The 18,001-nt window shown below is 41.7% G+C and overlaps 1 protein-coding gene across 5 annotated transcripts in view; it reads right to left on the minus strand.

The window, feature by feature from the left end:
• CNTNAP4 (contactin associated protein family member 4) overlaps positions 1-18,001 on the minus strand; it is a 277,455-nt gene that overhangs the window by 22,767 nt on the left and 236,687 nt on the right. For 4 of the 5 annotated variants that reach the window (XM_083403660.1, XM_083403659.1, XM_083403662.1 and 1 more), the window contains 2 exons: positions 9,071-9,289; positions 179-418 (listed from right to left, as the gene is read on the minus strand). In XM_083403660.1, coding sequence (XP_083259786.1) covers positions 179-418; positions 9,071-9,289 — 459 coding nt within the window. Of the gene's footprint in view, positions 1-165; positions 419-9,070; positions 9,290-18,001 lie in introns of all 5 variants that reach the window. The other variant, XM_083403663.1, reaches the window with a different exon arrangement.

The following is an 18,001-nucleotide window of genomic DNA, read 5'->3' on the forward strand; positions in this document are numbered from 1 at the left end:
GTGCAACCCTTGGGCAATAGAAGGTTAACCAACCCTGGTATTAAAAACATATAAATAAAGCCATACATTAGTAATGTAGCAATTTAAGAAGTTTTAAAAATTGAAAAAAATCATAAAACTTAGTATTAACATTTTGATTTGATATTTTGTAGAAAATAAATTTACAATTCATGCTTGCCTTTCTTACAGAATGGCCCAGTGTAAGCAGAGAAAGTGCAGTCGCAAGAGAACCCATTGTATTTCTCTTTGCATTTTCCTCCATTGTGACACAAGTTACCGTAGCTGCTACAATGTCCGGGGCAACCTGGTTTTACACCTGGAGTTACTTTTGCTCTCTCTTCCAAGTCAAGAGCTCCTCCATTTAGCTGTAAAGAACGAATACAACCCAGAAATCCTTTCTGCCTGGATGCTGTCCCACCTGCAGTGGAAATAAATTCATTTAAGCTCTTTTTAGGAAATTGAAGTGACTTGATGTGTAATAACCTTCACATCTCAAAACATTCCATTCTGGCACGTGAGCATATCTAAAAATATTTACAAATAACTGCTACTCCAATGCATATATTGAAAGTTTCTTGGGCACTTGTCAAACCCCCGAAACAGTTTATGAAAGACAGTGTTTTTGGACAGTAGCAGAGAGCAAGCAAGAGCATGTATTGGAATTAGAGAGCAAGGAAATATACAAATGTTAGAAACTTATTTCTTATCCCCTCCTCTGGATTTCATACTTTGTCCTTGAGCTTGTTGTGTGTGCTTTAAATACTTCCATAAGTACCAACTGGTAAATATACCATAGACCTGAATTTCAGAAACCATAATTTGTAATCACCATGGGATGTTCAGAAGCACAGAACAAGAGTATCACCAGTTGTTATTATTAATATGTTCGGTTATTATTAGTTGTATGTTATCAGCCCATCAATGAAAACACAAGAACAGATACTAATCTGTTTCATTTTTACTGATCTGAAGGAACAATTATACTATAAAAAAATGGAATGGAAAATTTGATTCCATTGCTATCGCGAATGAATTGGATTCCTACTTCCTCTGCTGAGAAGAATGGGGAAGTCTTTCTGAACAGAAGATCCTGAAAATTGTACTGATTGCCATATAGAATCACAGAATAGATGTTGTTGCTGTTGTTGTTGTTACTACATGCCTTTTCACCAGATTGAGACTCAGTATTAATTAATAGTAATAGTGACAGTCACAAAGTGGAAGGCTGGGTTTAGAAATAAAATAATTCCAAAGACTTGCCCAGTCAAACCTACATGCTATCAACATTTTAGTTGGGCTTATAACTTATTTATTTGTTTAGTTAAATTGAATTCAATATCAAATAACTTAAAGCATCAAATAGAATGTTATAAGATATCAAAATATTACAGATGAATGCCAATTGCAAAAATACATAATTAAGAGGGCATGATTAACAGGGAAGCAATATATTCTCTTAAACATAACAAAAATTACAGATAAAAATCAAATACAAAAATACAACAAATCTCCAAAAAGCAGCACCATTAGCAGCTAAACAAATGACATAGAAGTCGCACACAGAGTCCCCGCCCCCCATTTTCCCCCAAAGGCGTTTTTAACAATCTCCAGCATTGCTACCAACCATACAGATAACACAGCTAATCCCTAGACAATTGCTCAGCATCCACACTTCCTCACACCAATGCCCAAGAGCAGATTTCCATGAGGTTTAAGGGGAAGGAAGAATTGGTGAAAATCGTAGGAACTCTGTGCCTAACCTGAGCAGAAAGAAATACTGTGAAGTGTTTCCTTCTGAGCAACTTAATTAATGAAAATAGCTAAATGCATGTGCATGTTATGAGGTATAACAAATCACCTGAAAACAAAAGAGTTCAAGCAAGTATTTAAGATATATGATCATCATCTCAGTTTCCATATGTTCCCATGGTCTAATCCTCATACTTCGAGAAATAAGCTACTAAATAACTGACATTTTTAAATAAGAAAACCAGTCCTCCATACATTTCTATTAATTTTTTAAAGAGGTCACACCTGGTTTTGAAAGCAAGGAGAATCTGTTTGCCTCCTGTTTTCATCATAAAGATGAAAACTGCCATACACAAAGCAAAAACTACCCCCAAGTTCTTTTAGAAGCTAAATCAAGTCCCAGATTTTCCTCTTCACTACAACTGAAGTTGCCGAGCTGTTAAATTAATTCTTCAGTGCATATAGTTCCCTACCTAGAAACTAGGATTAATCTTCCAAAGTTGGCCAAACAAATTTACTGTATTAAATCACAAAACGGCAACTATCTGTGGTAGGTTCAAACATAAAACATCACCTATCAATTTACGGTGCAGCCACCTTCCTTTCTCTTTTAAGATTAATTAAAATTTAAATTATGGGACGTTAGCACAATAAGAACAGGCTAATTTGCCCATTGATTAGGAAAGGGGTTTCAGAGCTACATTCCTTTTGTTAGGACAGGAAGGACTGGAGACTAGTGAGTGGATCTGCTTTGCGTGGCAAGGCCCCAGACCCCCTAGCTCTTTCTGAAATAAATACACAAATACAGTGGTACCTCAGGTTACAAACGCTTTGGGTTACAAACACTTTGGGTTACAAACTCCGCTAACCTGGAAGTAGTACCTTGGGTTGAGAACTTTGCCCCAGGATAAGAACGGAAATTGTGCAGCAGCAGCACAGTGGCAGAGGGAGGCCCCATTAGCGAAAGCACACCTCAGGTTAAGAATGGTTTTGGGTTAAGAACAGACCTCCAGAACAAATTAAGTTCGTAACCCAAGGTACCACTGTATTGGGTTAAGGCCACAACTTTATTGGTTACAGATGTGAAATATACTTGGAGTCGAGAGTGGATTTCATGCTCTTTATTCAGCTCACAGTGGTGAGGAGGAATGGAAGTCCCCCCAGAATGTCTGCTTTATATACATTATTTACACAATGGGCCCCACGTGATTGGCTGATTCTGGAATTCTCCTGTAGGCCAATCAGGTTGCGGATTCACTTCCACCTGGAGCTGGATTGGGTGACTCATGTGGACCAATCAGACTGCTGCATTCTGGATCCTATTGTTCTAGGACCAATCAGACTGCTGCATTCTGGATCCTATTGTTCTAGGACCAATCAGACTGCTACATTCTGAATCCTATTGTTCTAGGACCAGACTGCTGCATTCTGAATCCTATTATTCTAGGACCAATCAGACTGCTATATTATGGATCCTATTCAACTCAGTACATAACAAGATACGAGTGGTTTGGCTTAGGCCAATTGGGTGAAGCAAGATTATAACTGACTCCTGCCTGACTGCAGGAAGTCTCTTTAAGGGTCAACCACCAGAAGGGGGGAGCCCTATGATGTACATCAATTGAGCCCTCCCCGGGTCATTGTTGGGGTCGTGGCATGGCCCTAGCCCATGCCCAGGCTTTGGACAAGAACTACCCTCCCGGATGCCTTTAACATGGAGGGGCAGGAAGAGTCAACCTCCCCTCCCATAACAAGGTTTACCCAATGCCTAACCTTACAAAGTTGTGACGATGCTACTAATTAGGTGAAAACCAAAAGGCTAGTGCCAATTTTGCCAAGTGGAAAATTCCTACCTGGTCCCAACAATCAGGCGACTGACATAAGTCATAGCAAGGCCATAGTCAAACCATGCAAGAAAAGAAGGTGGGTGGGATTGGAAATCCCAAAATGCAAACTGCCTCCCCAGCCACACCGCGATTTAAACTGTCGTGGCCACGCCCCCAGGCAAATCCGATTGGCTGGCCAGGGGTGTGACGCGGCCAGGGATGCTGCTGACGTGGGCTGCATTCCTCTGCCCACTACCGGGTCACTGCGAGGACCCAGATTCCTGCCCGCAAAACAGCCCTCCAAAAAGGGAGAGTTGACCTCTGGTCAGAAGGAGGAAAGGGTCAAAGGACAAGAAATAAGAATTCTTCGTATGCTTCTCCAGTTTATCCAGGCTTTCAGCTTAAGCCAGATTTTAATTTGGAATCCCAAATAACACCTCATGGAATACACACGTCCGAAGTGTGTGGTCTGAACTTGTTTGAAGTGTCTTACGAGAGCAAGAATATGGCCACAGGGAGAACAATTTAGTGTGGCATTGTGGGTAGAATGTCAGACTTGTCATTGTGGTAAGAGATCAATATGTTTAGGAGCTATCAAAAGCTGGGGGCCAAGCTTTGAAAGCATAAGAATTCAGGGTAGTGAAGGGAACCATATTCAATAACCACCGCTGATTGAATAATTTCAGGAAACGGTTGATTTTGCACCAAAAATATAAGTATTTATTGAACTGAATAACAGTTGAACAAGCAAGCATTATTCAAAGGAGAAGAATTGTCAGTATTAGCTTGAAAAAATGCATTTAGTCCCGTTAAATGTATGAAACTGTAATTTGCTATTTCTTTTCTGTCAAACTTTTAAAATGCATCATTTGGAGTTTTTAAATGAAAGCAACAGTCATTTTGCATCAGTCTTCCTCCAGAGAATTTGAAGAAGCAATTGCATAGATCTATGAGGGGCTAGCAGCTGCAGAGGCGAAAACGGATCATGTTTCAGTTTATTTTCAGCGTCACAAAGAAGAGAGCAAAAGTACAGGACCTTTCTGTACAAAGTTTAAGAACTGAAAACCCAGAGAAGGATAATGTGCAAAGGGCATAATTCTTTACATCAGACAGTAGAATTTTGGTATCTATTTGGACACTTCTAAAATTCTAAAATCAGCACTGTGCTGAGAATGCCAACGTTGCAGGTTCGCTCAGCTGCATATACAAGGAGTTGGATTAGATGATTTTCAGGGTCCCTTCCAACTCTACAACTCTACGATAATAAAACATTAAAAAGAGTCTCCGCTCTATTCTTTACTTTTAGTCAATGAGGAAATCTTCAAGGTCTCTTGGGCTGCCTAAAAGAACCCTATATTGAGCTGAACTTTGTCACCAACTCTATTTAAAACTGTCCATTATTTCAATTCATCTTGAACAGTCCAAATACTCTGTTCTTTCTTCTAGGCCATGCATGGAATAAAAGCTCTTCCACAATAGGCAAGACCTCATCTTTTCATTCATTCTCCTTTTTCAGAGGAGGGGGGAATTCCTTAAGAAACTCATCTGAGGGCAAAGTATTTTTGACTGGATAAGTCTTCTGACTTTTCCCCATCGTTCTCTTACTGCCTTGTGAAAGTACCCCAGGAAGTCAGTTTTCTATTCAGCTGCCTCCTAAGGCAGACAACTGGCAAGAATTGTTTTGAAGAACCTACATCTTTGATAAAATGGTTATCAGGATTTCTGCCCAATTTGCTCTTCATGAGTTTTGCTTATTCTTGTTTCAACTGTCATTGTACGCAATGTGTACAATGTTGAATTACTTCAGTTACATCTACACATTTTGAATTGTTCCTTAAGCCATTGTAAAACATATATAAATTCTCATTTTCACATGGTTGGGATTTTGTGTCGTTGGTCATGATTCCTGTGAAAAGCCTTCCCCTCTGGTTTTATGCAATGCAGATTTCTATTGCAACATTTTGTGAATTACTTCTTTTTATATATAAAAAAGATCTGCTTGCTTAATTATTGCAATGCATTTTCACTTGTATTCTGTAATTTGTGTATTTCTTTGCTTATTTTTAAAGTTCAAAGTAGCTTGCATCAATAAAATAAAACCAAATCCACAAAAGGCATTCTATACCATGATAAGAGAGGTTGACCTCTACAACAGCTCATGATCTTTCCCCCTCCCCACCCCTATCCTCCCAAAAAGAAATGAAGATATAGGGGAAGCAAAATAACTTAAACTTATTCATTATGAGAACATGAAAAGGGTTTAAGCTGCAGACCTCCTTAAAGAACTAGGTTTTAGCCAAACACCAGGGTCAAGGCTTGGCGAATCACAATTGGGAAAGTATTCCATCATTTCATCAAAAAGCTCCCCCACTCACTTCCATCTGATTGACCTCTGAGGAATCTGTAGTGGGGCCTCAGGTGATGACTGTACCATGTACTGATAAATGTGTAGAAGAAGACAGTCATTTATATATCTAGGTCCCAAGCTATTCAGGACTTTAAAGCTTAAAGTCCTGAATTGAGCCAAGAAACAAACGGGCAAACGGTGCAGATCAAACAAAAATAGATATCACATGGTTTGATTGCTTCACTGCAGATTTGGCAGCAGCATTTTGCATGAATTACAGCTCCCAAATACTTTGCAAGGGCATACCTATGTACAGTGCAAACTAATACCAGAAGCAAAGATCACCAGTGTCCAAACAATGATCTTCAACATCAACTTCGTTGGACTGGTCATATTGTGTGGATGCCTGATTATTGACTTCCAAAGCAAAGCCACTTCCGGCTTACCCCAGGAGGTGGGGTTGCGGGCGTCACGCCCCCCCCCCACGTGAGCGCGGGCTGGTTTAGCCCCCGCAAGAATAGGAATGGGAATCCCCAGGAATCCCGGGGGCTTCCCTCCCCAGCCAGCCAATCGGCTGGCTAAGGGGGCGGGGCTTGCCCCTATTTAGTGCTGGCGCGAGGAGGCTCGCCCTCCTTTCGCCGGCTGGGACCCCACGTTTGCCCGCCCTCCCTCCCTTTAGGTAGGTGCTAGGTAGGTCTCTGACTTTGCTATGGACCTCGGTCTGTCGCCGCAAGGGGCATGGTAGGAATTTTTCCCAATTGGCGATTTTCAGCCTTTTGGTTTTTCGCCTACCTCGTAGCAACTCATCACAGCTTCTCGGCATTGGCAGTAGGCATTGGTAAGAAGGGGTTCAGATGATGTGTGTGGGGGGGAGGAACGTCATCACCTCCCCCCAGTGAACGAAGGGTGGTCCGTTAAAGGATTCCGGGGGGCGTCGCCCTGTCCGAAGCTTATGGAGGTGTGGGCCGAAGGCACGGCCCAGAGCGGTGACCGGGGGAGCTCCTAGCTGACGTGCCTCGGCGGGTGACTCCCCCACTAAGGTGTTAACCCTTCACCGTGTCTCCAGCAAATGGGCTGGAGCCGGTTAGTCGGTAGGACCAATGCCTAAGCCAATGCCTCTTATTCCTGAATTCAATAAAGTTGTGGCCTAATTCGCCCATTTAACCTTATATCATGGTGTCTCGTGTCTTTATTTATCCTGGTGGGGGGCGGGAACTCGCCACGCAACTACTCTATTCCAAACTTAAAAATGGAAAGCGTAATGCTGGTGGTCAACAAAAGAGGTTTAAAGACTCTCTCAAGGCAAATCTAAAAAACCCTAGTATAAACACCAATAACTGAGGAACACTGGCCTTTGAGAGCTCCAGTAGGAGAACAGCCTTTACCAAAGGTGCCATGTGCTTTGACGATGCTCGAACTCAGGACAAAAGGGAGAAAGGAGCTAAGAGGAAAGCACACTTGGCAAACCCTCACCATGATCAACTCCTGCCTGGAAACCTATGTCCCCACTGTGGAAGGAAATGCGGATCCAGAACTGGCCTCCACAGTCCCTTATGGAATCACTGTTCAAACCGTGTTCATGGAAGACAATCTTACTCTGCTACGAGTGATCACCAAAGAAGAATTCCAATAGTCTAACCTGGAGGTAAATGACACATGAATTCCTGTGGTGAAGTCTTCTTTTATGAGATAAGGGCACTTTTCACCACTGACACCATCAAACTATAGAAATGATCTTTCAGAGGCAATGCAGGCCTATTCATTACAGGCTGCACTTCTGCACTCGAACCAGTGCAGTACCACTCATTTTTCAGACTTGTCTGAATTTGATTTCATTTCTTAACATCCCCTTCAATTATTTACAACAGATGAACACTGCCATTTCCACTGTCTCCCTAAGATCAGATGCAGAAGTGGGATGGAACTGGGTATCATCTTACTGATGACTTCTCCCAGTGATTTCATGTAGAAATTGAACAGCACAGAGGACAAGATGGAACATTATAGAATCCCACGGACGGCTAGAAAAAGGGCAAAGCAAAAGTACCCCAGCAGCATCTGCTAGGTCCTATCATGCAGGAATGAGAAGCAGCCGTACAATACTGCACCTTCAATCCCTATCCCTGCAAAATGGCCCAGAAAGATATCATGGTCACAGCTGAAACATTCAGGAGAAACAAGGTCACCATCTTCCTATCTGCCTACTGGTTCAACCTGTCCTCAACCTACATGACGAATAAAGTTTTAGGCCAAAGCATGTTCTCCTTCATGGAGAGCATGTGTTGCGGTGGGGTCTAGCAGGACACCCTCTTTTGGTTGCTGGGTGGGATCGTTTAGATGATCATGACTGTGATTGGGCTATCTGGGTTGTTGGGAAGATTTTGATGTTACCAATTTGTGGGATGCCCCGAAGGTTATATATTCTTTGCATGCAGCATTGTGCGTTCTCTTTCGCTGTGTGCATCGGATTGCCCACCCACCCTCCCTAATTTAGGGCTGTTGCGTTTGACCTTGTTATGCCTGTTATGGAGTCGTCTGCTTTCGGGCCAGGGGCCTAGTAGGAATTTTGTCCATTTGGCAGATTGGCCGGTGTCATTTGGTTTTTGCCTACTGCGTAGCAAATCGTCACAACTTGTAAGGTTATGGTTAGGCATTGGTTAAAAAAATTGGTTGGTGGAGGTGTAAGAATTGTCTGTGCTTGCCCCTCCAATGCTGCTGCTGCAAGGGAATTCCATTAAAGGAATCCAGGGGTTTGCCATGCTCTTGTCTGAATCCCTGGCAAAGGGGCTTGGGCCGCACAAGCCCCTGGGAGCATTTGGGGAGAGGTGAAGGCCTGGTGCCCAGCTCTATTCTCTCCCCAAAATGTTTTCCCTTACTGACTTTCACAGGGCTGCAGAAGTCAGTTTTGTCCCTGGGAGGGGACAGATAGTCGTAACTAATGTCTAAGCAACCACTCACATTATGTATTTTAATAAAGTTGTGGCCAAAATTATGCCAAAAACCTTAAACAAAATTTATGTGTGAATTGTGAGTTATTTTGAGGGGTGGCTTGGGGACCTTGACACACAGCACAAATGGCTCTCTTATATTAAACAGTTTATCGCTCTTTGTCAACGCTTAGGAAATATTTCTGGAAAAGTAGACTTACCAACAAAGAGCTGGCTATTGAGCTGCAAACGGATATGCCCATCGGATGAAGCTGTGTGAGTTCTTTGAGGGAGTTGATCTACTTGCAGCGACGCCTCTTTGATGTTTCTTTCAGCTTTCACGTAGTGCCACTGGTTGTCATTTAAGGAAGCGGGTGACTGCACTGTGATTTCATTGGGCCCATTTCCCACATCAAATGAAAACGTCACTTCAGTTGGTGCTAGAAAGAGTAAAGACAGTGTAGAATTTTGGGTTACCAAAACCATAGAATCATAGAATCATAGAGTTGGAAGAGACCATAAGGGCCATCGAGTCCAACCCCCTGCCAAGCAGGAAACACCATCAGAGCACTCCTGACATATGGTTGTCAAGCCTCTGCTTAAAGACCTCCAAAGAAGGAGACTCCACCACACTCCTTGGCAGCAAATTCCACTGTCGAACAGCTCTTACTGTCAGGAAGTTCTTCCTAAGGTTTAGGTGGAATCTTCTTTCTTGTAGTTTGGATCCATTGCTCCGTGTCCGCTTCTCTGGAGCAGCAGAAAACAACCTTTCTCCCTCCTCTATGTGACATCCTTTTATATATTTGAACATGGCTATCATATCATCCCTTAACCTCCTCTTCTCCAGGCTAAACATGCCCAGCTCCCTTAGCCGTTCCTCATAAGGCATCGTTTCCAGGCCTTTCCACATTGAAAATGTGTGGAAAGCATGGTAAAAACTTATTTTCTTCCTGTTGTGGAATAATGGCAAGATTAATTTCCTTCAGCTCTTCCGCTGTAAGTCATATATTAGTTGCAGGGAACTAATTTATTTGGGGGGGGGGGGCAGATAGTTAAGCTAGGTGTAACTTTATACCACAAATACTTGCAATGCAGACACTGAATATACAAATGTAATAAGCTTCCAGTAAGAAAGTGGAAAACAGCCTATTGATTTGACTAATTGGTTGTTAAACTAGAATAAACCTTTAGTTAAAGGATTGTTTCAGCAAGTAGGAAAACTGATTTTATGTCATACAGATTAAGAAGCCAATCCATCTAGTACAAGCTCAATAGTATAGAGTACTAGTCAATGCATTTTATATTGCCTACTAATATAGGTGTGGAAAATATTTGTTTAAAATTAACATTAAAAGAACTTCTACAAAAGTTTATTTTCAGATAATCTGAATAAAGAGTGAACATAAAGCCATACCATAAAAACAATAGCAACAGTTTAAGTCAAAAATCAGCTAATTGTTGTAGAAGGAGGTATTCTTAATTGCCCACATGTGACTGGTGGAATAGAAAAGCTTTCAGCAGGTATTTAAAAGTTGGAACGTAAGGTGTATGCTTATCAGAGTATTCCACAGTGCTTTGCTGATGACATTAAAGGCTCAGTTTCTTCTGTGTTAAAATGAATCTCGCCAATTTATCCCCACTTCTGAACTCAGGGCAGGATTAGGATTAGGGGCAACTTCATCCTAGTCCAATCCCTGTCAGAACACTTGGCAGAACTGATTTATCTGAAATAGAAGTGACTGAAACCTTTAAGAAGATACAAATGTTGTTAAATTCAAGAAGCAATAAAGATGAGAGATTTTCAAAGTCCATCTCACTATAGAATCTCTTCAGAGCTCTATCTTGTGGTTGTGTGGAGAGAGTCTCTTCCTTTAAATTCCTGGGAGTTTACCTTAGTGAAGATCTCACTCGGAAAAACAATATAACTCAAGTGCTTAGGAAGGCCCAACAGAGACTCCATTTCCTCAGGGTCTTGAGAAAGAACAATGTTAAACAACAATTGATGACCTCCTTCTACTGGTCCACAACAGAAAGTGTCCTCTCACATTGTATCACAGTGTGGTACGTTGGCTTGACAGCCACGGACAGAAAGTCTTTACAGAGGGTGGTGAACACAGAACATGATATCATGGGCTGTCCCCTGAGCCCGCTATATGACATCACAAGGGATCGTTGCCTTAGGAGAGCGAGAAAAATTCTCAGGGATGATTCACACCCCGGCTACACCTCTTTAATTTTCTACCCTCGGGCAGGAGATATAGAAGTCGTACCAACAGGCTAAAAAACAGTTTTTATCTGTGGGCCGTTAGGCTGCTGAACAGAAAATAATATAGTGCAATTGACTTTCAGGGTTGGTGTGTTGTGTGACAAGCACACAGAGTGCAAAGAGATTGAGTGTTTTGGGGAGGGAGGCTCGGTTAATTTCATTGTACATAGGTTGTACACTGACAATAAAGGTATTATTATTATTATTACTACTACTACTACTACTACTACTACTACTACTATTCTTTTGACCATCCTTTGGGGGGGGGGATCTGGACTCTGAAATGGGCTGGGCTCCACAGAAAAGAAATTGGTGAACTTTTCTCTATTTAATTTAACAGTTTGCACATTTAACCCAATAGATGCAAACACAATGTTACATGGGTAACACCTAATGATGTTTAGTAAGTGAAGGCTACTGTTTGCACTCAGACTGAAAATGGTTACCATGGGATGTGGTCAAAGTAATGCCCTCCCCCCAAAAAAGTTATTTCGAAAATCAAGCAGAAGAATATAAGCTTCATATCTGAAAATGAAAACTCATAAGAGGTGTTACTATATAAAGCTTTAAGTTTAACCTTTCAAACATTCTGTCCAGCACTTGCACTTACTTGATGGATATAACTGAAATCAATGGCATGGCATGGAGTACAAATGTGATTTATGATTCATGTTGCGCTGACTACACGGGCCAGAAAAAGTGTCTAAGTAAAAGTGATGATTGATGCCTGCTCTTCAATTAGCCAAACTCATTTTCCAATCATATTGGAAGCAGGACTCCTCTTTGAAATCAATTATTAGTTCTACAGAAATACCTTTGGCATTGCAGGGTGCCTTAAGAAAAGAACAATGGGTGGCAAAACACTTGGTTTAAATGCATTTTGTGGGCTTTTGCTTCAGAGGTGCCTCCCAATGGGAAGGCGGGTGGAATCCAGCAAGGGAATAAAATCAGGCAAAGCTCCAAATTGGAACTATGCCTGCAAACAAACAAAAAAACAAAACTTTGTTGTATGCGAATGAATGAATCTGCTTCTTGTGAAAACCAATGAGGGATTTCATCATTAGTATGTTCTGGGTGCTGTTCTAAAACTGAAAAAAAAAGTCAAATGAAGAAATGTTTTTTAAAAAACTATGACAAAAGATAAATTTAGGAATGTGCAATTATATTTTTAGGACTTGGCATATCTGGTCAGCTGCCAGGGGCCCAACAACCTGGCAGAGCCAGATTCCGGGCTCCATTCATTTCTTCTTTTTCTTCAACATTTAGAGAAGTGTCGGCAGACTGGATCCACTGACTGAAAGGTAATCCCACCAGGGCCAAGGGATGGAGGAGGTCTAACAGATGGAGGAAGTGACTTGGCAGAAGGCACATTGCCCAGGGTCCTCCAAGACCAAGAAATGACCCTGTATCGTAGCTGTCAACCTTCCCTTTTTCTGTGGGAAATTCCCTTATTCCGATGCGGGTGCGTTGTGGGTTAAACCATAGAGCCTAGGACTTGCCAATCAGAAGGTCAGCGGTTCGAATCCTCACGACAGGGTGAGCTCCCATTGCTCGGTCCCTGCTCCTGCCAACCTAGCAGTTTGAAAGCATGTCAAAGGGCAAGTAGATAAATAGGTACTGCTCCGGCGGGAAGGTAAACAGCGTTTCCGTGTGCTGCTCTGGTTCGCCAGAAGTGGCTTAGTCATGCTGGCACATGACCCAGAAACTGTACGCCAGCTCCTTCGGCCAATAAAGCAAGATGAGCGCCGCAACCCCAGAGTCAGTCACGACTGGACCTAATGGTCAGGGATCCCTTTACCTTTTACCCTTATTCCAGTGCTGTTTCCCACTGCTTCCCACTGCTATCCTGGATTGTAAGATATCCCGTAGACTGTCCCCGGGACAGGTGAGGCTGCTGATCCCTTATTTTCAAATCTGAAAGTTGACAGCTATGCCCTGTATACTTCAATGAGATCATTTGCCTAGAGAACCCAAATGAAAGCTTAGACAATGCAGAATGGGGAGGGAAGCAATCACTTACTGATTACTTTCCTAGGAATCCCCAGTTGGCACATGAAATCTGGACTGGGCAATGACCTCACATATAGTCTAATGATAGTAGAAGCTGCGTGTTGTCAAACAAGGGGAACAGGCCATGAACATCAGGCTTGCAGCAAAGAATAAAATGCATGGCGGCAACACTGAGTTTGAAGGGGGCAGAAGAAGAAAGAATGACTGCAGCAAATCTAGGACAGCAGCATTTCACATTGAGGTCAGGAAGGGAGTGGGCAGGCAAGGGATCTTGAAAGCCATTAGGCTTTTGGATGAAATCTATTAATACAACTAGTCAGGGCATCCCTGGATTTTACACAATGGACTGTACAGCTCTACCCATTATTACTTGACCCACAAATGTGTCTTGTTCTGTAAGACATTGTTAACATTAATTGGACTTCTGTGTACAGTACTGAAAAGAAAATTGCAGCCTGGAAGCTGGGCCACTGTTAGTGGGTATCTCACTATTGGATTTTGCACCAAGCTTCATGCTTTCTGTCTGTCCCCCCCCCCCCTTTGTTATAATTTAACAACCAAAACAAAACTTTGCTCACAGCGTGGCAGGATGCACTAGAATCATGCCTACTTGGAAGTAGTTTTGTTCTCAGTAGTGGTTATGCTTTGTTCACTAAAAAGGATGCTGGGGTAAATTAACAGGAAGGATTTGAAACCTGTGGGACCAGAGATTCTTAGAAGACTGGTGTAAATATACGAACTATTTGAAAAGTAATGGTAATGAACAGATTACACTAGTAGGGCTGCAAGAGGTTTTGTAAGGACGACTATCTGATATACAATGGTATCTCGGGTTACATACGCTTCAGGTTACATACGCTTCAGGTTACAGATTCTGCTAACCCAGAAATAGTGCTTCAGGTTAAGAACTTTGCTTCAGGAGGAGAACAGAAATCATGCTCTGGTGGTGTGGCACCAGCAGGAGGCCCCATTTGTTAAAGTGGTTTCAGGTTAAGAACAGTTTCAGGTTAAGTACGGACCTCTGGAACGAATTAAGTACTTAACCTGAGGTACCACTGTATTACAAGAAAGACTATGAGGAGAATTATTAGTTAATGATAATTAAGAGTAATAGAGAAATTAAGAAAGGTGATAAAGAACTGAAAATCATCAGAGGTGTTGACGGAAGTCTAAAGCATTGTATAACAGAAGAAGTTATGTTATATGATTGTTGGAAATATGTTAAAAAACCCAATAAAAAAGTGTGTGTGTGTGTGTGTGTGTGTTTGTGTGTGTGTGTGTAGGATGATGAAGCAGGAGCTTAACCACATGATCCTATGAACATCTGCATGGAGTTCAGCAAGGCTTACTCTCAGGAGGTTGTTTATAAGGTGGAGAACACACACTAAGAAGTTGAAGTTTCAAAAAGACCGGCATACAAGATTAAATCACAAAATAAAGTGGTTTCTGTGTTAGCAACAATGTGAGGTCAATTATTAATGCCATAATGAGCTTTAAAACATTTCTATTATATTACCATATTGAATGATATCCTGAATTTGACATGTTAATTGTTATTTATCATTAACATTTCAAATTTTCAACCACAAAATGTTAAGTGACTCTGAACAATTAATAAGCAGTCAAACACAAATTGGTCATTTACATTCAAACATATTAGAACTGAATCCATGATTTACTCAAACGGCCTCACGCAATGACATCAAACATTCTGTCTGTTGCAGGCTGTCTTTTTAACACCAGAAATTTTGAACTTGAGCAGTGGTTTTTATTCATAACGGGTTTGAAACACGTAGAGATTTGTATGTCAAAGCAACACATCAGTATAACTTGCTTTAAATCTATGAACTGTACACATAGGATGCTTTTCTCATATATATATATATATATATATATATATATATATATATAATGAAACCCCCAGTGGAGACTCTATAGGTCAATTGGCCAAAGTATTACCACACATACAAAGCAGGCTGGTCACACACAAAGCCACCTAATACCTACAACAAAAGAGCATGACTGCGCATACATTTAACAGTCATCTAAACACATTACAATTTCCCTCTTTCAAGTATGGTCCTTTCAAACCCTTGCTTTGATGTACCTTTCCGGTTTGAAGTTGGTAGATTACATAAATTATGTATTTTATTGGCTGACAGGCAGACAGTTAGCACTTCTCAGCGGTGTTGGTTTGTATTCTATTTTATTTCTTTTCCTTGACAAGGCAAACATGCCCCCTGCAATTTTTTTAGTTTCCTTAATCTGAACAGTAAACCAACCAGAATCAATTCTGACCCAAACGACATAAACAGGATTGGCTATATTCCAAAAGAAATGCAGGTTTCCCTGGATTGATATTAGAAACCGCATCAATTGGTTATAGCAGGCTTCCTCAACTTCAGCCCTACAGATATTTTTGGCCTACAACTCCCATGATCCCTAGCTAGCAAGACCAGTGATCAAGGATGATGGGAATTGTATTCTCAAAACATCTGGAGGGCCGAGGTTGAGGAAGCCTGGGTTCTAGCAAAAAAACCCAAATGATCCCATATCAACCCTGAATCAACCCTGAATTGGGAAAATTATAATGTCTGTTGTTTTACAATTTTTTATGCGCTGTAAACCGCCCAGAGTGGCTGGGGAAACCCAGTCAGATGGCTGGGGTACAAATTAATAATAATAATAATAATAATAATAATAATAATAATAATAATATATCAACCTGCCTTCACCCTGCAATGTGATGGAAAAGCCCTTCTATGCAACACATCATTGGTAGATGTTTGGTTGGTTGGGACATGCAAGAGGTCCTTTCTGTAGCTGCTTGCCAGTTGTGGGATTTTATCTCCCAGAATATTAATTTCTCATTTGTTTGACTACCACTTGGGGCTCATCCAGACTGCCTTTGTGCCATGTTTCCAGGCACAAATCCACATTTAAAGTTGGGTGGCTGAGCTTTCTTTTTTTTGGGGGGGGGGGTCCCAGGCAGAAGCCAGAAAGACAGAGCCATGCTTGATTTCTACTTGACTCCATATATGTGTAAATAAGCCATATATCATACAGACACCACAGTTCTTCACTGTCCCTCATTCCAAGGAAACCAAACCCTGGGTAAGCACCCAGAACCCCTGGAACATTGCACCAATCAGAGATCTGGGTGCAACACTATTATTGGTATGATGCCTAAGAATACAGTTACCTATCTGCACAAGGCAGTGAGAGATTTTACTTTCTTGGGCTCCATGATCACTGCAGATGCTGAGAGCAGCCACAAAATTAAAAGATGCCTGCTTCTTGGGAGAAAAGCAATGACAAACCTGGACAGCATCGTAAAAAGTAGAGACATCACCTTGCCAACAAAGGTCCGTATAGTTAAAGCTATGGTTTTCCTAGTAGTGATGTATGGAAGTGACAGCTGGACCATAAAGAAGGCTGATCACCGAAGAATTGATGCTTTTGAATTATGGTGCTGGAGGAGACTCCTGAGAGTCCCATGGACTGCAAGAAGATCAAACCTCTCCATTCTGAAGGAAATCAGCCCTGAGTGCTCACTGGAAGGACAGATCCTGAAGTTTAGGCTCCAATACTTTGGCCACCTCAGGAGAAGAGAAGAGTCCCTGGAAAAGACCCTGATGCTGGGAAAGATGGAGGGCACAAGGAGAAGGGGATGACAGAGGACGAGATGGTTGGACAGTGTTCTTGAAGCTACAAACATGAGTCTGACCAAACTGCGGGAGGCAATGGAAAACAGGAGTGCCTGGTGTGCTCTGGTCCATGGGGTCACGAAGAGTCGGACACGACTAAACGACTAAACCACAACAACATCTGCACAAGTAGCCTCTGGGCTGGGTTGTACTAATGCAATCATGACACAGCACAGCATGTCCCCTGTTTCATACAAGAGATACATTTCATTGCATAATATAAAATAAATGGGGGCATTAATTCCTCGTCCCCCCAAAAAAAACCATCAAGTTCTAGTTCCACAATACTCAAATGGGCAAAGAAACCTTGGAAATGTTGAGCAGCATATTCTTCATAGAGTATGGGAAATGTTCGGGTCAATGTGCAAATGACAGTCTTCCCTTGCATCTAATTAAAAGTCCTGTGACTGCTTCCATGGGAGATGACCAGGGACAAAAAGTTATTTCTTTTGGCAGTGACTACTCAAAATGCATCGTTCTTTCCCCACCCTCTGCAATTTATCACCATTCCAGTCAGTTAGCAATTCAGATCTCTTTTCCATTTTCTGATTCAACTGTCTGTTTGCTATGTAACCTTCTTGATTTTGGAACATCAAGATCCCACAAGGCTCTCATTATAGCTGCTAAGGTTCCACACTGAATTACTAAAACTCAGCACAGTGTTGTTTATCGTCTCCACGACCCTCTGAGGTTACTGCATCATTGTTATTTTATGGCAGTTCACAAGAAAGGAACAGAAGGCAAAGTAATGTCACTGTTGTTTAATATGGCAAACATTGGGAAAAGAGTAAATTCATGTTCTTTGTACCATTACATTGAGGAAACAATTTGAGCTAAACTCAATCAGCCATCCTGCACTATAACTGTATAAAGATGTAGTTAAGCAATTTAAGAGACTGCAGAGTGAAATTAACGTGGCTTCATTTGGGGGCTTCAAGCCATACAGCATGGGTGGTTCAATTTTGGGGGGCCCCAGTGCACGCATCTCACACATGAACAAACAACCACACTGCAGATACGTGCACTACAAAGATGGAGGAAATAGCAGACTCATACTTGGTAGAAGACAAACGCATACATTTAAAGCAGTATCATGGTTTCCCCCGAGAGCCTTAGGAACTGAGAGTTGATAAAGGTAAAGGTACCCCTGCCCGTACGGGCCAGTCTTG

This window comes from Podarcis tiliguerta (assembly GCF_965153285.1).
Source record: "Podarcis tiliguerta genome assembly, chromosome: 11".
NCBI classification, from domain to species: domain Eukaryota; kingdom Metazoa; phylum Chordata; class Lepidosauria; order Squamata; family Lacertidae; genus Podarcis; species Podarcis tiliguerta.